This window comes from Zingiber officinale, chromosome 4A, assembly GCF_018446385.1.
Source record: "Zingiber officinale cultivar Zhangliang chromosome 4A, Zo_v1.1, whole genome shotgun sequence".
In the NCBI taxonomy this organism is placed as follows: Eukaryota; Viridiplantae; Streptophyta; class Magnoliopsida; order Zingiberales; family Zingiberaceae; genus Zingiber; species Zingiber officinale.
In genome coordinates, this window is record NC_055992.1 from 163,192,856 (window position 1) to 163,209,193 (window position 16,338).

At 37.5% G+C, this 16,338-nt stretch overlaps 3 protein-coding genes across 4 annotated transcripts; all 3 read right to left on the reverse strand.

Moving 5' to 3' along the window:
* Positions 1-191: 191 nt before the first annotated feature.
* LOC121972189 (transmembrane protein 184B-like) lies at positions 192-5,539 on the reverse strand. The gene is made up of 7 exons (XM_042523873.1): positions 5,128-5,539; positions 4,809-5,030; positions 2,760-2,833; positions 1,654-1,803; positions 1,276-1,561; positions 935-1,168; positions 192-830 (listed from the first exon to the last, which is right to left on the reverse strand). Exons 2-7 carry the CDS (start codon positions 4,953-4,955, stop codon positions 453-455), a joined length of 1,269 nt encoding a protein of 422 aa, XP_042379807.1. The 5' UTR covers positions 4,956-5,030; positions 5,128-5,539; the 3' UTR covers positions 192-452.
* Positions 5,540-5,786: 247 nt separating this feature from the next.
* LOC121973867 lies at positions 5,787-8,945 on the reverse strand. Its single transcript, XM_042525216.1, has 3 exons — positions 8,455-8,945; positions 7,949-8,386; positions 5,787-6,054 (listed from the first exon to the last, which is right to left on the reverse strand). Exons 1-3 carry the CDS (start codon positions 8,876-8,878, stop codon positions 5,858-5,860), a joined length of 1,059 nt encoding a protein of 352 aa, XP_042381150.1. The 5' UTR covers positions 8,879-8,945; the 3' UTR covers positions 5,787-5,857.
* A 368-nt stretch (positions 8,946-9,313) lies between these two features.
* Positions 9,314-14,484, reverse strand: LOC121972190 (DEAD-box ATP-dependent RNA helicase 50-like). Of its 2 annotated transcripts, none has more exons than XM_042523875.1 (8): positions 14,066-14,484; positions 13,198-13,758; positions 12,779-12,973; positions 11,785-11,972; positions 11,258-11,471; positions 10,832-10,963; positions 10,402-10,574; positions 9,314-9,841 (listed from the first exon to the last, which is right to left on the reverse strand). In XM_042523875.1, the coding sequence occupies exons 1-8, from the start codon at positions 14,399-14,401 to the stop codon at positions 9,607-9,609; spliced, it is 2,034 nt and encodes a 677-aa protein (XP_042379809.1). In that variant the 5' UTR covers positions 14,402-14,484; the 3' UTR covers positions 9,314-9,606. The 2 variants fall into 2 exon arrangements, with proteins under 2 accessions (XP_042379809.1, XP_042379810.1); XM_042523876.1 differs by having other exon boundaries at positions 13,198-13,733; positions 14,062-14,484.
* Positions 14,485-16,338: the final 1,854 nt, after the last annotated feature.

Genomic DNA, 16,338 nt, shown 5'->3' on the forward strand with positions numbered 1-16,338 from the left:
GGATTGACACTGAAACGGATTGCCGAAAACACTAAAAGCTAAAAGCTATGTTAACGCTAAAACGGATTGATGAAAACACTAAAAGCTAAACGCAAGCGTATTCACCTCTTTTTCCCACCCCGTACGGCTTTTAGTGCTGTGTGCCCGCAGTAGTCATTTTGGATTGCAAGGCTGCGCCATTCACATCTATCTGGATTAAATGCAAATTCCAAATCACGGATGGGCTAAAATCACATTACATTACCCAGAAAACACTTTACACCCTGTCCACGTGAGATGAGATGAGATGGATGCGAAGCAATTGCACCAAGCAGCAGAGTCTTCCTGAGGCAATCAACACAAACACTGAGGACTATTTGCAAACAAAGAAGTGGATCCCTGACTGACTGATGCATCTAGTTTGAGTTGGCCTATGTCTCACAATCGACGAGGTCATAAGAAAAACAAAAGAATCATCGATGAACATCATTGCCCATGTCGTCAACTGCAGGAACTTTGGCGGGATAGTTCATTAAATCGGTACCAACTAGTACTGAAAGGTCATATGGTTGAGCAGAAGAAGCGTTGCTTTCTTTGAGCAAATAAGATTTGATTGCTTCCAAGTCTGGCTGGCTGGCACGTGTGCTTGATTTCACAGGGCTGCTTGAGCTCGAAGTGGATACGCTAGATAACTGAACTTCATCCAGCTTCCCTGCGTACATCTGTTTGTTCTTTCTCACGGCATCCATCTCCTGGCCAGTAGGCACAAAGGTCCTCGACCGGTACTTTGTGGCGCCTTCCTCACCATCGTTGTGATTGTAGAGTGTATAATCATGATAAGTAGGGGCGAACTGTGTCGAGATGAAATTATTATAATGTTGCCCAAAGATAACATAGGAAAATATCTCTCAAAGTGTGGAAATGATTGATTTGTGCAAATCGCAAGATGAATTACCTGATGGACTGTGTCGTGGTAGAAATCATTAAACTTTAGTGCATGGAAAAGGCTCGCCCTTAAATCGCCAGAAGAGCCAATGTTGGCACCTGCATACTCCTTGTAAGGGAATGCATAGAAGTGGCCAACAGCAGCTGCAAGCATCTCGACGCATATAATGAAATTTTGAAAATCAGCAGCTTCTTCGGCATCTTTTATAAGATTAGACTTGGCTGCGAGAAAAACTAGAACACCCTGCGCACACACAGAAAAAGGTAGAAAAGATCATAATAATCAGCTTCATGTTCTTGAAGATCTGCTAGTGTCAAAATGATCAAATTAGAAAAAATTTAAGAAAGTACCTGCCAGTAAGTGAGAAAAACGACAGACTTGATCATAATGAACTTTGGCACAGGGTTAAAAGGCCGGAGCAAATCTTTACATGCGACGTAAAACAAAGCGAGAGCATATAGTGCCATAGAATATGATATCGTGTAGATAATTGTGAGGTAAAGATAGGCTTGGTCCACACTGAAATTTCCATCTTCATATTTCCCTTTTGCATAGAGAATGAAGGTAATAACTACTAAAATAGGCTTCAGAATTACAAATTGTAAACCGCCTTGCTTGCACCTTCTTATAAAACGTCTGTTGAACCCAGTATGTTCAAGAATAAATAAGAAGATATAAAGTAATAAAAGAATTAATAAAGGAAAGAAAGAAATTGACAGAGCACAAACCCATCGAGTGGAATAGCAGAAAAACAGCATGTCATTAGGTACCATGAAGGCTTCAGAGATCGACCACTTAAACTCAAGACCACTGCGCCTGGACCTCCAACCCATGCCAAGCAAAGTGAAAGAAAGTTGTAAATGACCCATGCTTCATAGCTGACACAATAATTAGTTATTGTTTATGACGATTATCACCAAACTTGCACATAAAATGAAGGGTCCTCAAGTCCTTGTCTGCATTCTACCAGAGGAGCAGAAATCGAGGGAAAAATAACCAGCAATCACAATGTATAAACAAGTAATTTTTTTCCCTTTACGGCTAGGAAAAAGACCAGCATATCTGAGATTATTTAGCCTCACAAAATCACAAAATATTCGAGGATAGGCATATGATAGTATCATTCATGGCACATGGAGATGCATGAATGCAAAAGCAAATTAAGATACCTATTACCTAATTTGTTAAACTATGCTGTATTCAAGAATCACTCATTTGAAGATACCAAGAAGACTGTGTATAAGGAAAATTTGCAATGATCTATCAGCAAGGCAGAATTTTGGAGCATAATCTGATATCTGTGAAAAGCAATAATTTCCAATACAAAAATGATAGTCCTATTTTCCAATAAAACAAATTATATAAACTTGATCTTGTAATAAATTACAGCTTTTGGAACATGCAAATCATCCATCCATCCTTGTTTCTACAACGTTAGAAACTATGCAATTATAAAAGGTCCAGGTGCTACAAACAAAGCTTAATCATTGCTGCACATGCATTAGTTCAATTCAACGCATAAGTATTACCAGACATGTTTCCCTACACAATCTTGAATTTGAAGTTTAAAGATACAATAAATGGGCACCAAGCACCTCAAAATAACCATAACTTTTTGAAACAAATAAAAAATAGACTTGGGTAGGTTAGTCACATACAGCAAACTTCAACATAAATTCTAATTAGTCTTCTCAATTTGACATAAAATTGCAGTAAATGTCATAAACAAATCAAAAATGTTTAGAAAAAAATGGTACAATAGCATTAACAACATGCATTATCAAATGATTTGGAACAAGGCATTTAGCATGACAGTTATGATATGCATACTTACACTTCTCGAATAGAATTAAAATATATTGAGCGATGACTAAGGATGAGTGACAAGAATGACATCAGTGCATAAACCTGACAAAACAAGTTAAACTGATCAGTCAAAACATGTTTAAACCTAATCAAATTTATATTAAAAAAAATATCAGAATCATCTATTCAGCATAGGAAAACAAAGAAACACATATGATGAAACAAAAATAACTTATAGCACATAATCTATCTATATATCTATAAATTATAATATACTATATAATTATCAAGAACACAATCAAAAAGTATCTCTCATAAAAGAGAATTGACCTCCATTCCAGGCATTGGAGAATGTAGAATAAAGAGGGAAAAAAATGTGAAAAGGAAGAAGAAGGCTACATGAGAAGTTCATGAATTATCTAGCTAGGGAACATTAATTATTTTCAGAACGAAAGGACTATAAGTCTGTGGATGCATGAACTAGTATCTTCTAAACAAGGGAGAAAAATGCTTTGCTTGATTTGTGAATTTTTTTTTTAATTTTCAAAAAATAAAAGAAAACATTTGAAAATTAGGAAGGAAAAAAGTATTTATTGTATCATCCACCAATAATAAATTTAAATGTGTCAAAAAAGATTAATATTAATATTTATTTTACATCTCTTTTTAGCTTTTAAATTTTATTTTCTGAAAACCAGAAATTTTTTCTTAAACAAACAAGACCAATGAATTGACCCAGCAAAGTCAAAACAATTTTCTCAACACAGTTTCCTTTTCTTTTTACAACCAATAAGCCATCCACAATTCCATTACAGAATTACAACATATTCAGGTTCAATATCAGCTATGTTTGCTCCCAACCTCTTCAAAGAATTATAATGCTTACCAGGTTATTAGTATATTTAACAGTTTATCTGAACAATGAATCATTGCATGATGATGTTTTTTTAACTAAGATTAAACGCAATCCAAAACTTTCCTATTCTAGTTGGGGCATACAGCTTGTCATAGTTGTTGCGTACAGCTTGATCATGCATCGAGTTATCCACATAACGATTACTTAAAAATTGTACTTTGTTCCCTTTGTCCAACATAATGTTGACTCAGAACCAAGGTTCTGCTCATCTTTCATAAGGAAATATCAGTCATCAGCTGCTATTAGGTCACTACATGTTCATTTTTTTCCCAAGATTCAGCTATGTTGAACCTTACCTGCATAATTTCACCTATTTGCCTCACTATATTGAAGGTACATTAACGTGCATCTTGTACATTGTAGCCTTATACAAACAGGTAAATTATAGTCTATCATGAAGTTTATAGCATAAGCCTTAGATATCAATAGAAGGTAATAATAACACACCTGCTTTAATATTGAGCAAGGATTATGTGAGTTCTATGACCATATAGTGAAGGAAAAAATAAATGAAAAATGGTATAAAAGTACCATCAAACTATCACCTACAGATTTAAAATTCCAAACACTAAAAGAATAATAATCTCAAATTAGGATCTGCATCCACATGCAACTATAACTTGCATCTATTTTGGTTAGTTTTAATTTATTTCCTTATTGCAGAAAGACAAATAAAATAAAAATACTGTGTCTCAAGACCGAAATAAGATTTGAGTTCTCAGCATATCTTCCTATGCATGGCTCTCTGTCATAAATTCTTGCCCAAAATGAGAGTAAATATGCAATATAATCTTAGGCAACTAGTTATGGGTTTGGTAGGAAAAGGGATTACCGCTAAAAGTGCGAGAACATTTTACACATGGTATAATCTTTGTATGCGGGTTTGGTAGGAAAAGGGATTACTGCTAAAAGTGCAAGAACATTTTACACATGATATAATCTTTGTAGTTGAATCGTATTGGGGAATAACACCAAATTATTGATACATGTCATTTGTTTCTAAAAATTGCAACTAGTGAAAATGTACCTAGACTATATAAAAGGCGTAAAAAATGCAATGTGATTGGACTATTGGAATTGCATATCAAGTCACAGATCAAGCAACTTGTAAACCGTCAGTATCAAAGAACAAAGTGAGTTAGGCAACGCAAATCAGCATACCGGAACCATAAAGATAATGCGAACTATGTAGCGCTGATAAGTCGGCTCCGTATAATTCAACAGGTGCCTGTATATATGAAGCATAGCCAATGATATGGCTCCCACGGTACACGGGAATGCGACGATGACGAAAAGAAGAGGCCCCATGGCACTTTTTAGGGAACCAATTCCACTTAAATTACCGTCCAACTCTCGAAGCGCAGTAAATTACCCCCAATCAAACTGCAGCATGAACACACAGACAGAGATATTGATTCGCAACAAGTTTGGGGGAATTGATTCAAGAAATGTCCAAAAAAAAAATAAAACTCGATTTCACCTCGGAAATCTGAGCTCTCGAGTAAATCAAGCACTCGCTGCTATTTTCAATGGGACGCTTGAACCCGGACGCAACCGGATCTCGAGGAAGGGGAGAAGAAGAAAGAGTTAAATGAGTTCGGAAGGATGGAAGTCAAGAGGAATAGGACTAGGATCAAGTGATCGACAAGGGATCAGGGTTGGAGCCAGGGGCAACGGACCTAGCTAGGGTTGGGAGTCTGTGTCTTCTTCTTGTCGTTGTTGTTGGCCTTCTCCTTCTCCTTTATTTTGATGGGAGAAAACGTGATGCCTTCGGCGACGACAGAAGGCAGTCGGTTCCGCCAGCGACGACGGAAGGAGCCGGGGAGGAGGAACGCGGCGGAGGCAAGGAACTACAATAACACCGCGTTCACAGCGAACCAGAGGAACATCATTTGACGTGATTTCTTTTATTATTATTATTATTATTATTTGCTACGATTTTGCCTTTCGAATGATTAAACATTATCAAATAAATCTGATATTTTTTGATATCGACTCTCACCGTCAACAATTAAGAATAAATATTAATCTGATTGGGAATAAATAATAAACAGGCAGTGGGAGTGACCAACAATTAAGAATAGTGTTGGTACTTGCAACTTACCATGTGATTCTCCATGCAAAATCTGAACGATCACCTTCCACTTAAAAACTACACTCTTAAGGCAAACTATACAAAATCTAATACAATTGTCAAGCCATCAGAATCTTTAGTCTAGACTATTGTGTGATGATAACCTTGTTTCTACAAAATTATCGTGATAAACCATTGAGAATAAATCAGTACAATTGTAATCAGAATAGGAAGAAACAAGCAGCGAGGACCCGATAATAAATGATAAGCCCAAACAGCTCCAAATCCATCGATACTTTTTTCTTCTCTTTTCACGTTTCAGCGACGATAAATCTGCATTTGCATACAAGGATGGATGGATGGCAATTAGTAACTCATAAGTATTGCAACTTCAAATTAAATTTTTGCATCTGGGATAATTTTGTAGCATTTCCACCATGAAAAAAAAATGAGGCTTTTAGAAATAATGTTAATTAAGATGCAAATAATTAGATGTTTGATAAATTTAGTTAGCCTCATTAATTAGTCCAGGGATCATCGGTCTAGTCCCAAAAAAAATTTCCATCAGCTATCAAAATAAATCGAAAAGAGCTCACAGCGGATTGTCCACCTAATTTAAAATAAATTTCAATAAATATATCATATCTAAGAATTGAATCATGAATATCTGGATAACAATCTGAATATTCTACCATTGCATTATAACCTCATAGCAAGATGCAAATAATTAGAGAAAGATGCAAACAATTAGAGAAATTTATAATAGAGACCGTTTGATCAAAGATAATAGAATAGAATTATATTATTATTCCTATAAATCTTCAATTTTATAGGGTAATATAATTTATCATAAACAGACACTTTTAAAAAATTAATCCTTTTGCCCTATGAAATTTTAAAATTGTTTGATGGAAAAGTGGGAGCCATATGGTAGATCATACGTGTCAGATTAGAAATGGAAGTTGACCCGTTGATATCAATCCAATTACGTTCTGAGGCTCAGATTAGACATTACTATTAATTTTTATAATCAAGTATCTATGTATCAAATTTATTATTCTGGGAATCCAATGCTGCTAGGTGTCAGTTGCGCGCCCGACTAGCACTAGCACCTAGAACGCCTAGAAGGTGCCTAGGTGCTATAACACTTTTAAAATTTTTTATATATATTTTTAAATTTTAGCATTAATAATAGTGATGTTATTTATAATTTTAAATTATTTTGAAGTAATTTTTAGTATTTCAATATTAATATTTATATTTTTAACTTTCTGTTTTTAGGTTGGAAGATAAAACAGAAATTTAAATCGACTTTGAAAAGTTCACTTGACATTAATTTCATTGTAAAAATTATTTAGGTTTATTAAAGTTATTGTTCTTTAATATGTTAAATTCATTATACGTTATTTAATTTAGTATCTATTGAGTACTAAATAGACCACCTATTCAATGCCTAGACCGAACAGGCGATGCCTACGATTGATTTGACGCCTAAAGCCGCATATAGAGAGTGATGATTCGACGTCTAAAGCCGCACATAAAGAGTGATGATTCGACGTCTAAAGTCGCACATAAAGTGTGATGTCTACTTTAATCGATTAGAGGATTTTTTATTCGATTAAGGGCCGCGTAGGCCGAAATTTGTAACCATGCTAGAGTTACCGACTTGGCCCTACCAAAATTTCCCATCGACCATCAACTATTGGGTAAATCAAAAATGATAAATCAGGAAACAATCTATCCAAACGGTCAATATTCTGATAGTCAATATTCCACTAGAGAAAAACTCCCATAGTACCTCGTAACTGAGATTCAATCCTTATACTACTTTCCAAGGGGCACCAAATTAGACACTAATTGTTGGAGATGATGAGGTATTCTAACATAATTCAAGGGGATATTATAGGAAAACAAGGCAAATATTGGAAGGCAAAATAAAAAAATTCCTTTAATTAATCAGAATAAATCTATGTTGTTTTGTATACAGCTAAATGGAAGAATAAAATTTATATAACTAGAGGACTGCTACTAATCGTTAGTTTTGTTTCTAGAGAAAGAAAGAAAGAAAGAAAGAAAGAGCACAATTTATCATCTAACAAATGATGAATGCAAGAGGAAAACTAATCCTTAGTTTTGTTTCTAGAGAAAGCAAGAAAGAAAGAGCTAACAACGATGAATGCAAGAGGAAATTGTAACCAACTGATGGAAGTAATGCAGATGAACTTACAGGCAAGTTCTTGATTCCTCAACGACATCTCACGGTTCATAGTCAGATAGTAATTGACTCGATTTTGCAAGCGAGACACATCACGGTTCTTTGCCTCAAGAATTGCTTCCATATCTGCAGCAGCTTCAGCACCAATAACACTTGCGATAGCTTCGGAAGCGGATTTTGCTGATATAATAGCTTGCGGAATTTGTGCAAAATCTAAATCATACAGAACACCATTATATTTTTCGATTGCAGGAAGTGAAACGCCGAATCGAGAGAACATCTCTGCCAATCTCTGCCACTGCCTCTGCATCTGTAAAAGGGCCGCCTCTGCCGTTTTGCGTTTCTCGATCTCTTCAGAGAGACCGAGACGCAGGTCATGGGATTCGCTTTCGTTCTTCGAGATTGAGGAAGGAGATGATGACCGTGAAAGAAAACTATCTGATCCGAAATCTGCAAACCCTAATGTCAGAGATAGCAAGCAGCAACCTTTATGACATGGGAGAAGTTAGTAACCGAACCTTCGACGGCATCATAGAACTCGGAGTGTGGTGTCGAGGTCCCCAAACTTCTGGAGCAGCTCGCGATAATATTGGTATCACGAGGGCTCCAAAAGCCCCCATCTTCCACATCGTCTCTACTAAACTCTTCCCTTTCACCACCGACGAACGGATCCCCTTCGGCGACGGGAGACTCGTCGTGTCGTTTCCCATCAACCGCAACCGAATCGACGAAGCCATCGGACCGGAAATAGTCACTCAAGGTGCTGCTCCTCCTCCTCCGCATGCGCGTCTCGCCAGATCCAGCCTCCGCGGTGGCATCGGCACCGGGCCGCGGCGGAGGAGCGAACAGGGGGAGGAATGGGGGTTGCAGGTGGGCTAGAATCCGCTGCTTCCGGGGTTGGGTACCGGGATCCAGAAGCGGGTTCATCACGGTCGCCGCCATGCTGCTTCCAAATCGAACCCTCGCCTTCCTGTTTCTGGGAAAAGAAGAAGCCGCGGTGGTACTGGTAGAGGGTGTTTAAGGCGGGACACGGACTCAAAAATAAACCCCATTCTAATAAACGGGTTCCGAAAAAATTAAACCGATCAGGATCCAGAATCCGATAGGGCGGTGAGTGGTTCAAAATTCAAATTCAATCACAAGTCTATATTTTCCATAACTAGCTAAAAACTTAAGAATTTATCAAAAAAGCACCTTTATATTGAGTATTTATTCAAAATCCCTCATAGTATTTATTTTACATTAAAACACATCCCAATATCTTTTTTTACCTATTATTCTTGATTGAAGATTTTTCTTTCCAAAACTTGCTATGCCATTTCTTGTGATATTTTTCCCTATAAAATTAATTTGTAAATTAATTTACATGACGACAAATATAAATTTCTCATATATTTAGCAACACATTTAAAATTGAATATTTTACACATCTAACTTATTGCAAACTGAATTACAGATTGAGCAGTTCAACCCTTGAGTTTGTGTTCAAAAACACAGACCATACAAGTAATTCAACTCTAGCTTCGAAGGATTCATGGCCATGGGCTTCCCAAAAAAAGTTCCAACTAAAGTCTATCGAAACCTCTCGCCTACTTTGTTAGTTGCTACCAATACAAAAGGAACGCGCATCTTTGAAAAATATAGAGAAGAACATAGTAGTTGCCGGTAGCTTATAGATTGGAGCTTGTGCAAGGCAGATGGTGCAAAGGGTGACCCTTCTTATTCCTTTCCATGATCCTCCTGGCTAAGGAAACCTGCTTGCCAACAACGAACACATAAGCCTTTCCCTTGCCTCCTGCACCGCGAGCAGTCCGCCCAACACGACGGACATACTCGCTGGGATCACGAGGGAAGTCGAAGAGAACCACATGGTCAACGCCTGCAAAGTCAATGCCCCGCGAAGCCCTGTTGAATGATAGCAGATGCTGATTAGGAAAGAACAAACATACATGTCATGATGGTTAAGTTTTAACTTCAGCTAAACGTGAAGTAGAGGGCACAATGAAAAAAAGATTTGGATGCATAATCACTACATTCGGCGAAGTAATGAAGAAAATTTCATAATATAAATAGAAAACAGCGTTAGATGCTATATCTGGATCAGATTATGCCTTCTCCCTTAGCTCAAACACTTTAGTTATGCCTACTCCATTTGCTCAAACACTTCAATTCCAATGAAATGATAACAATCTAACAAGCTAATCACAGGTGATCATGGCACCCAGGCACGAGAGGAGTGAAAAACCATTTGCGAGAGGAAAGAAACAAACAATAAATTTTACCCCTCTACCTGCTTCGAATTAGCTCATATAAAGTTTATCAAGCAGTTTTTCATGCTAATGTAGCTACAAAAGTATTAAATACTCACATACATTTGATGGTGAAGGAAGCAGGATATTTTTAGATTATAAGATGAATATACACGATTAATGTAATGAAAGAGATTTTTGCAGCATTTTTCTTGCCTGTCTGTGCAGATTAAAATCATGGAGTCCTTGGAACGTGAGGTGAGAAATTCTTTCATGTTTGCTAAGCGCATTTCCTGAGCTATGGCAGAATGGAAGGGTAAGACTTTGATTTGTGTTCCTTTTCTATCAAATCGATTCAAGGCATTCTCAACCTTTCTGCAAGTTTCAATCTGCAGAAGAAAACAATGTTAATGGTTAATATTGTTCGATCTACAGAAGTCCAACCTAGTTTTAAGTATGGTGAGAGACCAACTTGAAGGAGGATACTCAAATGAGTTGCATTCTGCATTCTTTTAGTTCGAGAGAGAGCAAAAAACACAAGATCCAACTAGCATGAGAGCAATCATGGCTTGCACAAAAACATAACATTCATGGAATGTTTAATGCTCCATGTTTCTAGTAAATCACAAGTTCTAGACACTGTTACCTTATTGCAGAAAACAATAGTTTTAGGAACTGGTGTATTTTCTGTCAACTGCAGAAGAGCAGATTTCTTATTTAGAAAAGCAGTTTCTGGATTCTTTTCCTCGCCATCAGCTCCACTGCAGTCAACAAGAACCTGCAAGTGAATCGTTCTACTCATCACAAATCCAAATTAAATCAACTGCTGTAGGAAACACCAAAAGAGCGATCATCATCTTTAACAGCAACCTGATATACATGTTATAAAAGAAAAATCTAAGACAACATAATCATGTTAAATTTCCCCAAACTTCACTACCCTCAGTTTTCAGTTGCGCTTCCGACCAAATAGAAAACATCACACAATGGAAGAAACAAGAATTTCAATAGCATACCAAGGAAGTAGCTGCTTACCACTCAGATAGAACTAATAACATAACATACAACTAACCTCTTCAAGGCCAGAGCTTGTCCGGTGCATGCCAGGTCCCATGATCACTTCACAATCCGGAAATATTTCAACAAGTTTGTTGTAGATATCAACGGGAAGAGTTGCAGTGGCAAAAAGATATTGTGTTACCACTGGTGCAGAACTAATCAAGCTCTCAAGAACTTGTTCAAATCCATCATCCTTAAATAGGATATCCACTTCATCCAACACAACACTGCATCAATTATAGAAATTAGTGCAAAAACTACTTAATTTTGCTAAACCAATATCCATAAAAGAAATCAATGATCTCCATTCTCCGGGTACAGTTCTAAAACAATCTCCAAGCTTATGGCTTTCTACCTTTATTTTTCACTTCTAGAAACTATGTGAACCTTTCCAGAATAATAGATTAACCGGATCTCAGTCCACTTAAGAAGAAAAGAATTGTTTATATAAATCAAGCTGACAAAAGAAATTCAAATTTGAATAATAAACAACTCTTGCCCCCGTGTTTCAAAATATTAATAGCTCCAAACATGCATTACCATCTAAGGTTGGTTAACTGCAGAAAGCCTTCTTGAAGTAAATAAATAAATCGGCCAGGTGTTGCTATAAGAACATCAGATTCTTCATTAAGATTCTCTAACTGAGTTCTCTGTCGGAAACCACCTGTTGCAATGACTGATCTAAATGGAACACCATGTTTTGCTATCGATCGGCAATTACTAAGAACCTGCAGATACATGGTATCAAGTACAAACACAAAATGAGAGCAGTAACAAAAATTCAAGTAATGAACATATATAAAAAAAAAAGCAACAATTGACAGGAAAAGAAACAAAAGCAAGAGGAACATAATATATTCACATACCAATAGTAACCCCTCAGCACATATCTAATCTCTTTTCAAAATCAAGTTGCCAATTTCTAGGCAATCTATGAAACAAATGGCAGAGTAGCATGAAAGTCAAAGAGCAACAGAAAATAAGGCTCAAACCTTTGGCCTTTAGACAGTTTTTGTTTGTTTATCAATCTTAAACCAGACTGGTTCCAAACTTCTGGACAAAACTGCAAGAAGTTATAATAGTGCAGAAGGTGCAGACAACCAAGTCATATGCCTTTGTCACACTTAATTTAGACATACTATCTCCAGAGTACAAAAATACAAATCACGAAGTCCAATAACAAATAATTGATTTTCTGTAATGCAAACCAACATCTATTAATCAAAGAATCCTGAATGCATCTTTTTGTTGAAACTTGGCCCGAGCCAAAGAATCATCTCAAGTGGGATGAAACAATACAAGTGAAGAAAAGAACACTACTGAAAGAGGACAGAAGTAATGATATGTGTAGCCAAAGAAATGAGAAAGAAATTGGTTGTTCCACACAATGATACCGTCAATGTAATTTTAAAATAAACATGGTCAAAACTTAAAACCATGATGCAACCGTTTTACTGAAAAAACTTGTACATCCAAGCTCATGGAGAGCAGGTAACAGGTATATAATATAGGTATAGTTATATCAATCACCAACCTGTGAAGCAAGCTCTGCAGTAGGCACCAATATTATTACTCTCGGGCTCTTGGATGACGACTTAGACAGACCTTGCAGTTCTTCTTGTCTCAAACATTGTATAGTTGGAGCAAGATAAGCTAATGTTTTACCCGAACCACTCTGATCAGCAATAATACAGCTCTTTCCACCTAAAATAGGCTCATACGCCATTGCCTGCGATGTTGCAAACCTAGTATTTAAGCTCCATAGATATCTATTCCAAATTGAATTGGTTATAACGATTCCATCATCATATCACTCAAACTAGAACATCATAGAAGTATAACTAAGCACCAAAATCTCATCACTAAACTAGATGTTTGTTTTATCAAAATAATTAGACTGCACTGAATTAGAGAAAGCCATGAAAAGTATTCGCAACAAAGAATAATGAGCACCTGAATATGAGATGGGCGAAGATACCTAAGGCTTCTCAGAGCTTCAACCATGTCATCACTGCAACCAATATCTATGAAGGATTTCCTGCTAAAAAATCCACTATCAGCAGCCCCATTTTTTTGTCGCTTCAACTGGCTACCTGTACTGGTCAGGTAAGTAGTAGTGCTTCCCCATCCCTTGAAGGAACTAAGAGGAAAAGAACTATCTCGAGACAATGCACCATCATCTTTTCTAGAATAAATTTCTGGAGAATCTGTGCCTTTCACCTCTTTACGCCTTGAATTGTAATTCAAATCAGCATCCTGGTGCAGATCAGCTGATCTTCTAGTACCACCTAAGGAATCGTTGTGATTAACAATGCCCTCAGCGTCCTTTTCACTTCCAACTTGAGAATTGTCTGCACGATTCTTTGAGGATCTTTTAATCAAGGCCTTCAACTTCTGCGCCTTCAATCTCCCAAAGCTTCTAAGAGAGTCACTAGCAGATGCAACTTTCTTATTTTCAATCTCAGCAACAGGACGACTTGCATTAACTCCTGGGGTTTCAAAAAACTCAGCAACCTTTAGGTAACAATTAACAAGAGAAAATCAGGAGCACCCATTTATACGGATGTCAGTAGTAGTGAAAAGATTATCACGAATAAATCAAGCATACCCTGCTCAGTAAGAACATACTGTTCATGTCAACAAATTTATATTGAATATGGGTTGAAATTTAGTCGAGTTTGTTAACGTAAAAACTATTTATCAGTAACTATGATAGTGGGGGGGAAAAGAGAGGCTCTTTTTAATCAAATTGGCATTTATTTAGTTACAACGTAAGGTAGATGATCGCCAGCAGTAGAGAGAACAAAAACTGCTCACCTACCTTCCGCTCGTCATTTGCGCCAGGGCGCCAAGACAGGACCTTTTCTGACGGGACGGATGAGTCGTCGTCATCGGAGCCTCCCCAGACGATGAACGTCTCCCCGGTCTCTCGGTCGACCAGACGGTAAGCGCCGGCCGTATCCATTGGGATCCGGTCGTATTGGCGGCGCCCAGAGGCATCCACTGCCTGCGGCACAACGCACCTACTCGGGCGGCGTAGGGCAAGGAAGAGTCGAGTCTGAGGAGAATAGGCGCTTCGGAGGGAGGAGGATGGGAAGTGATGGTTCTGGATCAGCGGCGGCGTAAGATGAGGAGGAGCCGGAATTCGAGCAAGCATTTCCCTAACGAAGAGGAGTCGGAGGTCTAGAAAGAAGGGAGGTGCGGGAAATCGGTAGCCGTCTGAGGGATAAGGTTCATTTCTCTTCCAAATGAAAAATATCATACTCCTTATCCACGTCACAATTTATATTGGTTAAAATAATAATAAATTTGTGAATTTACAACCGTTTAGTTTTATATAATGGGTTTTACTTAAATTTATTATATAAATTTTAATTGGTAATAAAGATAATAATAATAATAGGAAGGAGAAGAACAAGGATAATTTATAAGATCTAAACCATTTACATATACGTTTTCTTAGAATGGTATGATGGTTAAGATATGGAGTATTACTATATGAAGTTTTGAATTAAAATTTAGTGTTTCCGAGTATATTTTTTCTATGTTTTGATCATCTTCACTAATGGTTCCTGATTTACCTCCTCTGTTATTTTTTTTCGTTTATTAATTTTATTGATACTATTATTTAAATGTACATAAAATGAAAAATGTGAACTTCTCTAGTGAATACATCAAGAGAGTGGATTCGTCAATTGACACGACGAACCCAGGAAATGATCTGGCAGTCAAAGTCAATGTGACATGATAATTAAAGTCAAGAAGATGTGATAGTCAAAATCAGGATATGAGTATACTTCCCAATTAGCTTCGTGGTTTACCCGACATCAAGGCTCTCGGGTCTAGATTGATCGAATAACAAGTCATGCGAGAGCGGATTGATCGGTTAGAATAAAGGTCGATCGGACCTAAAGCACTTTGCATCATAAATCTATATGTGGGGTCAATCGGATGAAAGACCAGCCGGGCTTAAAACACTTAGTCTGATAACTCTCTATGTCTGCCCGTCCGGATTACATACCGACCGAGTCTAAAGCACTTGACCTCACAAATCTCTATACGCGCCCGACCGAATAAAAGATCGATCGGGCCTAAAGCACTTAACCTCATAAATCGCTATGTGTGCTCGACAGGATGAAAGACCATCCAGGCTTAAGACACTTAGTATCATAAATCTCTATGGGCGACAAACCGGTCGGGCTTAAGGCACTTAGTATCATAAATCTCGATGTGCGACAAACTAGCCAGGCTTAAAGCACTCAACCTCATAAGTCTCTGTGTGCGCTCAGACAAATGGCAGACCAGCCGGGCCTAAAGCATTTAACCTTATAAATCTTTATATGTGCCCGCCTGGATGAATGACTGGCAGGGCTTGAGGCACTTGGCCTTATAAATCTTTCCGTATATGTTTGGTCAGATGAAAGGACGACTGGGTCCAAGGTAGTTAACTTCATAAAGCTCTTCATGCACGGGCGACCATGAAGCCGACCGGAATTAAGAAACTTAGTTACATACTTACTTCTAAATGGATTTTTAGTATACACAGTTTATCATAGAGTTGCTTAAACAGATTTCTAGCATGCTCAATGTATCACATGAATCTCCAATCGAGTTTATGATAGCATACAATATATAACAAAGCAGCTTAATGCAAGGACGGGCATAAAGGTGATCGACCTTGTTACTCGGCCGAGATATATTCAGCAGACAAGTAATAAACAACATTTTAACAACCTGTCAGAATTATCGGGGAATATTCCTTTGCGACCTCCTTTTGGAGGCTATCTTATTTCCCATTGGATGACCATTTATGATAGCATATTGTAGAATCGAAAAAACGCTAGAGGGGGTGAATAGCGTTCATAAAAAAAATGTGACTAAAAATTGGTACGCGGCAGAAGAATAAAAGACAACGCTAACAAAGTCAAGTTTTACTTAGTTCGAAGCCTTCGACGACTCCTACTCCAAGGCCCGCACTAGTGTTTTCGTTGAACAATCCACTAATAGCTCGAACGATTACAAAAGTTAAGTACAAGAATTAACAAACAATCTTACCGACAACAGAGAAGGTAAGAAAATCTTGATCGTCGATTG